Here is an 11,693-nt window from a genome sequence, read left to right as displayed (position 1 = left end):
TGTCCTGGAGCCACAACGGGGCCAGAGCTGCATCAATTAATTTGGTAAAGGTGCGAGGGCAGAGAGCTAGCCCAAACGGATATATGAAAGTATGCGTCCTTCAGATCAGATCAGTCCTCGGATCTGATTTGGCACACAATAATGGGAATAGTCAGCATCCTGAACCTGAATCTCCTCAGAGAATCTTTCATATGCCGCAGATCTAAAAAGGGACCGCTAAACTGGAAGATCATAAACTGCAAGATCACTGAACTGCTAACTTACCGGTGTTTTCAGAAAGCCAGCGCTTTTCCCACAGTGTAGACAAGTTGAGAAAAATAAGTAACACGCTTAGCAGATATTTCCATATATATGCGCTCCGCTGCGTGTCGGCTCCGTGCTCCGTCGTCCTTCAATGTCCGGATTTGTTGCGGAACGGCTGTGGCCATGACTGATAGCATACAAATTCACGTATGATCGTGCGATATAAGTGCTAAATTGCTGCGAAGCTCTCCAGCATCCGCCAAAAAATGAAGCGTTGCATAACTGCTCCGGAGGGCTGCGGATCGCCGGAGTCGGAATGCAGCCGTTCCGCAGTCAGTGAAAATACACACATTTACTTTAATGGAAACCTATTGACTCCGCCGCCGTTCTGGAGCGGATCCCCAGCCGTTCCGCAGTTGGTGGAAATTAGGGGTAAATCTAGCACTGACAGACAAGTGAGAATGCATGCACACAAAACGAACCAGCAAAAACATGAGGGAAAGAGGCACAATATAAAGGGACCAGAGCACATGAGGATCAGGTGAGCACAATTAGTGAAACGAGGGCAAGACGTGGACTAAACAAGGGGGCGTGGTAACAGGAAACAATGAGGCAGGACAAGACACAACACTCAAAAGTGCTCAAACACAAGACAAACATAGAAACATGAAACAAAGACAAAACAGACAAGGCTGCCAGGGCGGAACCCTGACACTCTGATTGAGGAATCATGTCTCTTGATATCAGGCAACTCCAGTTATTTTCCTCTGTGGGCCAGATTAAACCTTGTTCTAAGCCTTTATAGTATGTTATATTCATTCATTTCAACACATTTCCACTCCATTTTAAATGCTGTTCCTGTATTAAAAATAAGTGTGTCTGTGAACGTGTTGTTGAATCGACACAGAATCAGCAGTATCGATACTTGTATCGACAAGTAGTATATGAATATCAACAAGTGGCCCGGTCTCAGTGTGACATTTATTTCAAAGAAAAGTTTAATATTAATATATAATAATATATTTTGACACTTCAAACATTGGTAAAATGTTAGAGGAACATGTTCATAGTTAATGTGATGACTTCATTTGGACAGCTACTAAAAAGATTAGCTACAAAGACTAGCTGGTTAAAAGTCATTGTAAAATGGCTCAGAAAAGTTACATTTAAGAAAATCCCATTTGGTTAATGGTTATAGATGTCACTTTATATCTTATTTTGTAATGAAAGGCATCCTAAAGTGTCCAAATACCGTATATACTTTAGAATTCCTTTCATATTAAAAAAATTATAATAAATCACATTTGAATTGTGCAAAGTAAAAAAAATGGTGCATTAAAACTACATAGAAGAATATTGATGCAATATCTACAACAAAACTATTTCATCATTCTCACAAAGGATACCAAACAATCCTGGTGTTTCTAGTATGAAATGGGGAATCCCCACAGACTGTATTAGCTGGACATAGTACAGGACTAGAAGTATTATGTAACCTTACCTACTGTTACACCTACACACAGCACAATGGCATGCCGAGTAATGGTTTCACTCATTCTAGTTTCTGTTCAATTTAAGAATGCAATGAAGGAAAGTACTTTGATTCTATCAAACAATCGTAGGTGTACATTTCCTGAAAAAGAAAACAATGTTCGGAATCCAGAGCATTGGATGATCAGAAGTTTAGTTTCTAGGACATAGCCAGAGACAGTGATTGTTATTTTTTTTATTTTTTTTTATCAGTCATTCTTTGAATGAATGAGGTGTTTGGACACACTTCAATGGGAAATCTTAAAGGAATCTTAAAAACCTTTGATCTAAATGCTTGTTACAACTGCTTACATGTGTACATAGTTTCAAATAGATGTGCCGAGTAGGCTTACTTTTTGTATTCATGTTGGTTTTCACAAAAACTTTTATACAAAGCTCAAGAAAAGTTATTATGCTGTCGACTTAACTTGGGGTGGTCCAACTTGTGTTACTTTATTTCTTCTGTTGAACATAAAGGAAGATATTTGAAAGAATAACAGTTTCAGTTCCCAATAACTTTTAATTGTCTGGACAAAAAAAAAAAGAAAACAATGGACGTCAATGGGAACCGAAACTTTTTTGGTTACCAATGTTCTTTATTGAACCTCTAAATTACCATAACTTGTTGTTGTTCACTTATCCGCTTCCTCCATGACATTAATATGATCACAAATTCAAATTATAATCCAGAATTATTGGCACTTATTAATCTTTTACTTTATTTCACAATACTTTTACAACTTCTGGAGGAGTGGTGGTCACATGTGATAGTTAGTTCCTGTCATTATTGTCTAATTTCAGGTATCTAGCAAATATTCACAAAATAGTTTGTTTAGGTGTTGATTTAATTTTTCAGCAGCATTTATCAGATATTGCACCTGCACCTTTAAGTTTTGTTTGTTCAAAGATCAAACCTGTGAGTGCTCAAACATGCCATGAAAAAAAAAAAAATCCACTTATAAAATAAAACATTTACTTATTTTAAGCAACTATTAACACTTCATGGCATATGGTAGCAAATAGCATAGTGTCTGCAAAAGCAATCCAGAAAGAGCATCAACTACAGCAGGATTAGATTGCATCACACCTGTTGAGTCATGTGTTTGAAATCCTTCTCATGCCATTCTACACTTGAAAGGGAGTGTCACTTTTACACATTAGCTTTATCATTTCTCAGTTCACTGTGTCAGGCAATATAAACCTTTATCAGACAGGAAGCACTCTAAATCTGTGTATGGTAAAATGTCATTAAAAACATTGGCAACTAAATTAAAAACCACTAAAGATTTCACTTTACAATATTAATAAGCCTTCAGTTTACATTGCATCAGAGAATGTACAACTAGAAATCTGTGGCTGGACACGGAAATGCGGTATATATGCATGAAACCTCAGTAAGCCTTACAGAAATGTTACTTTGTATTGTCACAATGAATTGTTTCTTAAAATCATCTCTACGTTTTGACACTAATGTAACCTCCTTAAAACTTCAAAAAGTATTTATTCAACGATTAGCTATTTAATGACAAAAATCTAAAAGGGAGATTGGTCACTTCCAAACAAAGTATAGCTTTATGTTAGTGATTGCAGTGAATTAATGTGTTCAAAGTTCAACTTAGTTGAATCCGAAACCCGTGTGGGGAGACATTCTTGATCGTGCAGATTCTTATTGAAATGAGTGCATTTTGCCAGCAGAATTTTGCCATGAGAATACAGGGTCTTTCCCAGCGAATATGAGCAACTGAGGTTATCAGCATAGACTGAGGTCTATGAGGTCATTAGCAAAGGCTGCATTATCCCATGGCCATTTAAAGTAATTTTGCCTTTTGTGATCACATGATCCTGAGTGTGCAGGCACATCCTCACATTTAATTTTGAGCACATTTTAAAGGTTACGGAAAAAAAACTTTGCCGTGAGTATATTGGGGCCTTAACTCACATTAGAGTAGGATTATTAGTTGAGCATACTGTTTGTGGTAGGGTTAGAAGAATAAATTGTAAATACTTGTAGAGTTACTTATAGTCAATGTTTGATGGGGGACCATCAAAATAAAACATTAGCAGAAATTTAGCAGACAGTCTACTAATACTCTACTGAGAGTTGACATGTAGGTGAAACGCTTCTTTTAGTCAACAGAATGTCCATCAAAAGAATGTGTTACCATGGTTCCATTTAAAAATATATCGCTTTTTCTGACTAGATATGTCATGCTTACAAGACTGGAAGATTGGCCTTGTGTTAACAAACATGGGCTATGGAATGGATTTATGAAACAAATAAGACTATCACATCTAAAAAAGTATGTGTTTTAGAGGAAAGTATACTAAATGTCTATAAAACAAGCTACATTTATCTGAGAAGAAAAATAAGATACAAGACTTGTTTTGACAAAATATTCACATTTTATTTGTGCGCTTTTCACAATACATATCGTTTCAATGCAGCTTTACAGAAAATGCATGCAGCTATATATTACAATTTGGAGTGATCTGTTATATAAGAGGTGACTGTCAAAGTTATGTATTTCAGAAATGTACATACACAAATCACGCAGTTAGCTAATAATGTATTAATTAAAAGAAAATATTAATTTAAGGCAGAAAAAATGAGCTCATTGAAGTAATATGTATTGAATAGAAGTGTAGATTGATAGCGCTCACCCTATTGGCAAATAGTTTTTAATTGTTTTACAACCAAACCTAACATGCAAATTTTCTTCTAATGTAAAAGTATCGTAAGAAAATTTTACTTGACTGGTCCTCAGTGCTAAACACTTACTAAATAAATATTGTGGCTTTAATCTCTTATCAGACACAAATGCTGTCAAAGCAGTTATGACTTGACAGGAGTTATGACTAATCTACTAATGATATGATGTTATATAGCAAAGATAAAACATTTGAAACTAGAGTTTAAATAAACTATATAGCCATTTTACAATATCAATCAGATGCTTTAAATATACTTATAATATAAAATGAAATATCAAGCAAATGATTGCTTTTTCTTTATGTAATAAAACACAGGCACAGGCTTTATGAAATAACATTTATTGATGCTTTATGGCCAAAGAAATAATGTCATTTTGAAGGTGTATTCATGTACATAAAAGACCTTTCATGCAAATCATTACAAATGTGATATTTGCTGATTTCAAGAAACTTCTAACCCTTTTAATCAAAAAGTAATAGCCTACTAATTCCAATGACAGCACCCATAATGTACCTCATGCAGTATAAGGATTGCGATCACTATCTTCGTTCTGTAATGTTAACGTAATTGTAACCTTTGCATTCGCAACCCAAATCCTTAACAATTGAACATAAATAGCATACAAAAGCCATAAATAAGGTTAGAGTGACATAAATATTATAACATACAATACGTTTTGAGATTACTGGGAAGAAAACTTATTGTTTTATCTTTTTGAACAAATTCAATCAAAATAGAACAAAAATACTCCTCCATTGCAATGCTTTAAAATGTAGCTTTGAAGCAGAACATACAAAAAATACCCCAAAGTAGCCTACTATGGTGTGAGCATGTATTTTTTTGACATGTTGTTCTTGAAAAAAATACCCTAGAAGGAAATTATTTCAGTACCAAAGTATATTTCAAAGTACCCTGGTATTAACATGTGACACAATCACTGTTCCACAGTATTTTTTGTTCTGTAGATGGCTTTGCTATTGATAATATCTCAAATATATCTGAAATCCAAATTATTCTGCTGACAGAAGAAGAACTGGTTTAGATGACACAGAAAAAATGAATATGATACATCATTCATGGTAGCCCTTTCAATCTGTATGCAAAGCTAAGCTACAGAGGGAATGCCATTTTTGTTTTCATTTTCGCCATATTCTCTTCATGTGGAAAAATGAGGATACACCACAAAGACTGTTTTTTGTTCCACATTTTGTCCAACATCAATAAGGGGCAGACTGTCGGTCCCTACCACGAGTCCATCCCCAGAATGGAGAAAAAAAATACCTTCAGAAAACATACTTTTGCTCCAGTGTGGGATTGTAAAATTCACTGTTTCCATATAGGTGAGCAGCGGCAGGGCCCCCTTACTATAGCTGTCAGTGTGATGCCTAATATTATGCTGCAAAGTGTAGCTACCATCTTTTGTTTTCATCCAGTCACACCATTTTTCTGTTCCTCTGTACGTGATCTGCAAAGAAACTTTGTACGTTCCGTCACGACGGACTCTCAGAAGTGTACCGTTTTCCTCCAAGGTCAAGGATGGGATATGGTTTGGTGGCAGATTTACTCGTGAAAGCATCCATGGCACAAGTTGTTCTTCTTTAGTAAAAGATCCGTCTTTAGGCAAAGCACTATATTTAACTAGAGAGAAGGGAAAACGTGTGAATACATTTAGACAAAAATGTTTTAAGAATCTTTGAGAATGAAAATTGCATATGATATGCTATTGTCTAACATCTGGCTCAAACATATCTGTGTTTCCCCTGCTCAGTGACAGTGATGAAACTCCTTAATGTTGATACTTTATTTAGCACTAAAAACTTTTTGTTTTTTTAAATTAAGATCACAATTCTCCGACGATTCTGAATAAACAACTAAACAAAATAACACTTTTAATTAATTTGAATTAATTATTTGAAGCGTCAAGTTACTTTCAGAAGGAGATTTACTCTATTTCGATCTCTACCATAGACATTAGTGACATCCGATCTATACATTTGTATCCCAGTACTTCTGCGATCATTTTAATTATTATAACACAGACAAATTAGTTGAATGTTCCGCTGCGATCGCACTTGTCCAAGTTTTAACAGGCATAGCTAAATTGTTGTCAATTAGGAATAAGATGGCGTGGGTGTTTGAATCAAGGTCACGATCTTTTAATTAATCATGCAGCTCTCCTTAATATTTAATTGTAAACAATTTTAAACAGATGCTGTCTATTTAAAGTTCAGGGCCTAAATTACAGCAAGTAGGCGCAAGTTGTCTGATTAAAGGAACATCTCTTGGTTACAGTAAATCGTTTCCAAATGGTGAATTGGTGATTATGTTTTGTATTTACCAGTATGTCTACTAATGAATTACTTCTTAATGCACTTAATACATTACTTCTTACCTGTCAGACGAGTGATGGATGTATTTATTTGTGTCGGGGTCAATGCTTCGCTGCCCTGACGCTGCATTTCTATATGAATGGAAAATGTGATATTCGAGATGTCATATATAATGCATCATGGTACCACAATGTGAAAGACACTAAATTCAATATTTACAATAAAAGAACTCTTACAATAGTAAAGAACTCACCAAATTTAGGTGCCTCAGTTACATTTTCCTATAAAAATAGAGCAAATGCAAACAGTTTAATAAACACGCAATGAATCCCCAGGCATAACTGTACTTTTTTATCTTTTTTTTTTTAAATAAGTAAATAATGAGCAACATATTTGTTATTAACACTAGTAATGTATCATTACTTCTTTATTAGATGCTAGTAGCCTACTTATTTCTGTTGGTATTACTAGTCATATATCCTATTAACTGTGTTATCTACTTTTTACTTCTGACAACTATGTTTTCCCATGTCCTAGTTTCACTAGTAATAAGATACTAGTACTTATTTCCCTTCTATGCCACTATAATAGGTTATTATTTCAGACTTAGCTAGGCTATTTAAATTACAATATGCAGTACACTAGTATTCCAGTTAATACTAAACTTTTGTAATATTAGAAAACACATTAGTTGAACTAGAAGTCAATACAAGTAAAATAAATTAATAAATTAAGAGTAGAAGTTAATATTTGTTGCAATCAATAATAAAACGGGTCCCATGCATGTACATATCTGAATGTTGTCTTTGGTGTATATGGTGTATCGAGCAAAGCAAATGATAAACTTCACTGGCTCACTAACATGCCTGATTGAAGTTGACTTTGAATGTATGCGTCTTACCTTGCACATCGACGGGTATGCGTGATTGATGATCGTGACCAGGCAGAAGGTGAAGCAGAATAGCACGCTGATGGACTGGAAGAAGTATACCTGTCGCCGCAGTGAGCGGAACTGTGTCTTAAGACGGCTCATGGGATCGAGCTCCATTACAACCACGTACTCTTTACCGACAGTCTCTTCTTTTCCCATCTCCATAAAGGATAGTTTAAAATGCACCGCTTCATTCCCTCTGTTCGGACTCCTCTTTAAATGCTATTTCTCCCACGTGTTTTCTTCAACGCCCAAAACAAACAGCCTACTCGTTAAGTTTCGGCATCTTGAAAACGTGAGGCTCTCTCGGTCCACAATCCAGTGTCGCTTCCTGCTTTGCTCATGCAAGACCTGCGCTTGACTACGTGCCAAATTCTTGAGCAAATCAACTATTACGTCGGCATTAGTGTTGCGTGTTCACAGCGTTACAGTAAATGTTGGGAAGGCTATTCAAACCCCCTCAGAATAAGTCATGCTCTATGACTCAACGCTTCAGGAGCAGTGCCTGATTAAAGGTCTATGAATTTGTATGGTGATATAGCACTGAGACCGACTAGACAGAGCATGCGGTTAGGCTGATTTAAAAAAAAAAAAAAAAAAAAAACTCAGCTCTCAGAGCTGCCAACTCTCACGCATTCGAAACACACGCAATTAACACTTTTCACACGCTCTCACGCCACACAGCATTTTCTCACGCAGGGACGTGGGACGTGGGACGTTCGCAATTTTATTACGAAATTCAAACAATACCGTTTTGGCGTTTGTAAATGTGACGTGACAGATCATCTCTACTAGCTAATAGTAGATAAACACGAATGAACAATGTTAAAAGAAACAGTACAACTTACCGAAATGTATATTCATCATACATAATATCGATCAATCAGTGTTTTTCAACAGCGGAAAGAGGTAACAGCTGGAGAACAATTATGTCACATAACATTTACCTCAGGAAAGCCATCTGATGACCATAATATAGGCTATAGCCCGTTAGTTGGCTAGAAAAAAAGAGCTATAGAGAGTATTTTGCTAAATATGTGTAGCCTAGCCTACTATATTACATATTATATTTTTACTTATATAATTAAATAAAGTTATTATTATAAAAAAAACCGCATTATATTAAATTTGAGTTATTTCTTAAATAATACTACCAGCTGATAGGGTTCTCTGTATATTTACAGCATTAGGAGAGGTTGTTTTTTTTGTTGTTTTTTTTGAGAAAAAATATCTTGTGTAGGCCTATCTAATATTTATCCAAATGAGTCAATATTAAATCAAATCACAAGAATTTAATTTAATTGAAATCGTGAAATTTGTGTCAAGCAATAATAAGAAAACGTAGCTTACCAGAAATTGTACCATGTAAACATTGTAACATGTTGTCACTAAACCTAATAATATTCAATTTAGTTACTAAAATGTTTTGACAATCACATACACTTATGCATACACTTATGTATTGTGACCAACAATGTAATGATTTTATGACCTTTTGTATGACCTAAAATTCGCTCATCCCTTTCTGTTTCCTCATCCTCCTCACTGTTCCACTGCTGACCCGCAGTTCGGTTTTTCGAGTCTACTCTATGGAGTCAATATGCCACATAGTTTTGCAAAATAATTAAGTATCGCAAAAGAAAATAAAGAAAATAAAGTTTTGCAAAACAAAAATAAAGTTTTGAGTAAAGAAAAAATGTTTTACTCACAAAAATAAAGAATGGCAAAGGGGAAAAAAGTATTGAAAAAAACAAAACAAAAAACCTAACCCTAACCTAACCCTTTCCAGAAGTTACTCAATTTGAGGTTGAGGACACCATCAGGGTGATGAGATCATCCACCTGTGCCCTTGACCCCTTCCCTACAGCTCTGGTGAAAGCAGCAGATATTTCTGCCATCAGTCCCCTTATCACCATAATAATAAACCAATCACTTCAGTCTGGTCACATACCGTACCGTCTGACCTAAAAACGGCTATACTCAGACCATTGATCCTCAAACTGGAATTTCTTTCCATTGTTACGCTGATGATACACAATTATACATGAAAACTGATACTCATTAACCATCATCATCGTCATTATCAACAACTCTATCTAAACTCACTGACTGTCTGGAGAGATATAAGGATAAGATAAGGCGTGGATGAATCACAACTTTCTCCAGCTGAACAGCTCAAATTGGTTCCCCTCATCAGACAATATCATCAACCATAACCTGTATTACGTTCTCTGGCCAGGACATTCTACTGTAACAACTGAGACAACCAGACACATAACTTTTTGTTACATTTAACAAATAAGCTTTAAAGCCCGCTTTTAGGAATGAAATATTCCCCCAAAAGAGACAAGAGAGCAGAAGAGGCCTCAGTCGCCAGAGCGACCATCAGATAAGATGATTTTATTGCTTTGAAAAATGTGGGCATGTGATAAGACAGAGGCCATAGGGAAGACAGAAACAGACCTTAACCCTTTCACACGCAAGTTTTTAAAATATTAAAATATTCTGGCTGACAATATTTCTGGCTGGCCTAAAATAACAAAATTGACACCCTACAGTATCACAGACTTAACGGACACACGCATGCGGCAGCCATTGTAAGTCAACAAGACCAAACGTGCATATGAAGTGTGCCATTTGGGACAAGGCCATGGAGCCTAGGAATTACAGAATGTGAAATAGCAGGCCCGTCTACCCCCAAAGTGTGCCCTCGCAGATAGTGGGAAAAGGAAACCATAAAATAACTTACATGGCATTTCCATTCCCTCCTAACATGAGAGCCTGAACTATGAGTGGATGCAAAGACCACCTCCAGTCGCGAAGCGCTCAGACAGAAGGACTCACACTGCAATCCAAAGGCAGAGCCTCCATGATTAGAAACATGAGGGATCACACTGCAATTTGGAAGGGGAGAGCCATTGCTGCATCCAAACGGTAGGCTCTCACTGCATTCAAAAAGGGGAGCCAACACTTCTGCAAGCCATTAGTGCGAAATTTAGGAGTTCTCTTTGACAGTGATCTCAAGTTTGAGAAACAGATTTATTCTGTGGTTAAGTCTTGCTTTTATCATTTGAGATTAATAGCGAAGGTGAAACCATTTTTGTCCGTGCGTGATCATCTCGAAAAACTCATTCATGCTTTTATATTTACAAGACTAGATTACTGCAATTCACTATATGTCGGCATAAATAAAACATTGATTAATCGCTTACAACTGGTCCAAAATGCTGCTGCAAGGCTTTTGACAGGTACTCGTAAGAGAGACCATATTACCCCAGTTTTGAGTTCTTTTAAAGCCACACTAAGTAGAAATTGTGTTTTTGTCAAACAGCGACCCCTAGAGTCGCTGTGGAATACTTGCACTGTCGTAAATTATATTATAACATTTTTACATGATTGCAGCTAAATCACAAGTAAATAGTCTAGGCCTACTGTATAATTTAATTTGTGTTGTTTTTATTGGAATGTAAACATTACAAAATGACAGATAACATCAATTAAGTTAAATGTACGTCGCATTATTTCGGCCGTTATGATGTCATTAGACATGATTATTGCAATTTATCATAATAGTTTGCAAATTGTGCTCGTTTACACTATTTACAACCTCTACGTTAGGCTTATTTATGATAATTATGTGAGATATTGAAAGCTGTTCTCATGATAATCGCAGGAATCAACGTGATAAATACACCTCACAACACCTGAGTTCAGCTGGCAAACTAATTCGTGAGGCATAGCTATCTGATTGATCAAAACGATTCCATTTACACCTGGTCACATAAATGTATTTTTGCGAAACGGATTTAAATTCGATCTTCAATTCTCGCGCTATATGCAGATTTAATGGAGTGCACGTCACCGAGATATGAGCTGCATTTTATAGATCATCAGCTAACATTTCAAAATCAAAGACCGCAATAAGAGAGAGCAGTAACAGCCCTGG

General features: G+C 36.0%; 1 protein-coding gene across 1 annotated transcript; it reads right to left on the bottom strand.

The window, feature by feature from the left end:
• Positions 1–4,808: 4,808 nt before the first annotated feature.
• LOC309513329 (uncharacterized protein) lies at positions 4,809–8,296 on the bottom strand. Its single transcript, XM_082189106.1, has 4 exons — positions 7,718–8,296; positions 7,070–7,097; positions 6,879–6,947; positions 4,809–6,124 (listed from the first exon to the last, which is right to left on the bottom strand). The coding sequence occupies exons 1-4, from the start codon at positions 7,910–7,912 to the stop codon at positions 5,643–5,645; spliced, it is 774 nt and encodes a 257-aa protein (XP_082045232.1). The 5' UTR covers positions 7,913–8,296; the 3' UTR covers positions 4,809–5,642.
• Between the last annotated feature and the right edge of the window lie 3,397 nt (positions 8,297–11,693).

Source organism: Leuciscus leuciscus, assembly GCF_965113295.1.
Source record: "Leuciscus leuciscus genome assembly, chromosome: 13".
Taxonomy (NCBI): domain Eukaryota; kingdom Metazoa; phylum Chordata; class Actinopteri; order Cypriniformes; family Leuciscidae; genus Leuciscus; species Leuciscus leuciscus.
This window is presented reverse-complemented; position numbering and strand designations above follow the sequence as displayed.

What these genes read in the sequence shown, in the direction of transcription:
- LOC309513329 (XM_082189106.1), bottom strand. Translation starts at nt 7,912, where the DNA reads ATGGAGATGGGAAAAGAAGAGACTGTCGGTAAAGAGTACGTGGTTGTA. An exon ending in CATACCCGTCGATGTGCAAG is followed by an intron (nt 7,098 to 7,717) that starts GTAAGACGCATA and finishes CTATTTTTATAG; the next exon opens with GAAAATGTAACTGAGGCACC. An exon ending in ATCCATCACTCGTCTGACAG is followed by an intron (nt 6,125 to 6,878) that starts GTAAGAAGTAAT and finishes CCTTCTCTCTAG; the next exon opens with TTAAATATAGTGCTTTGCCT.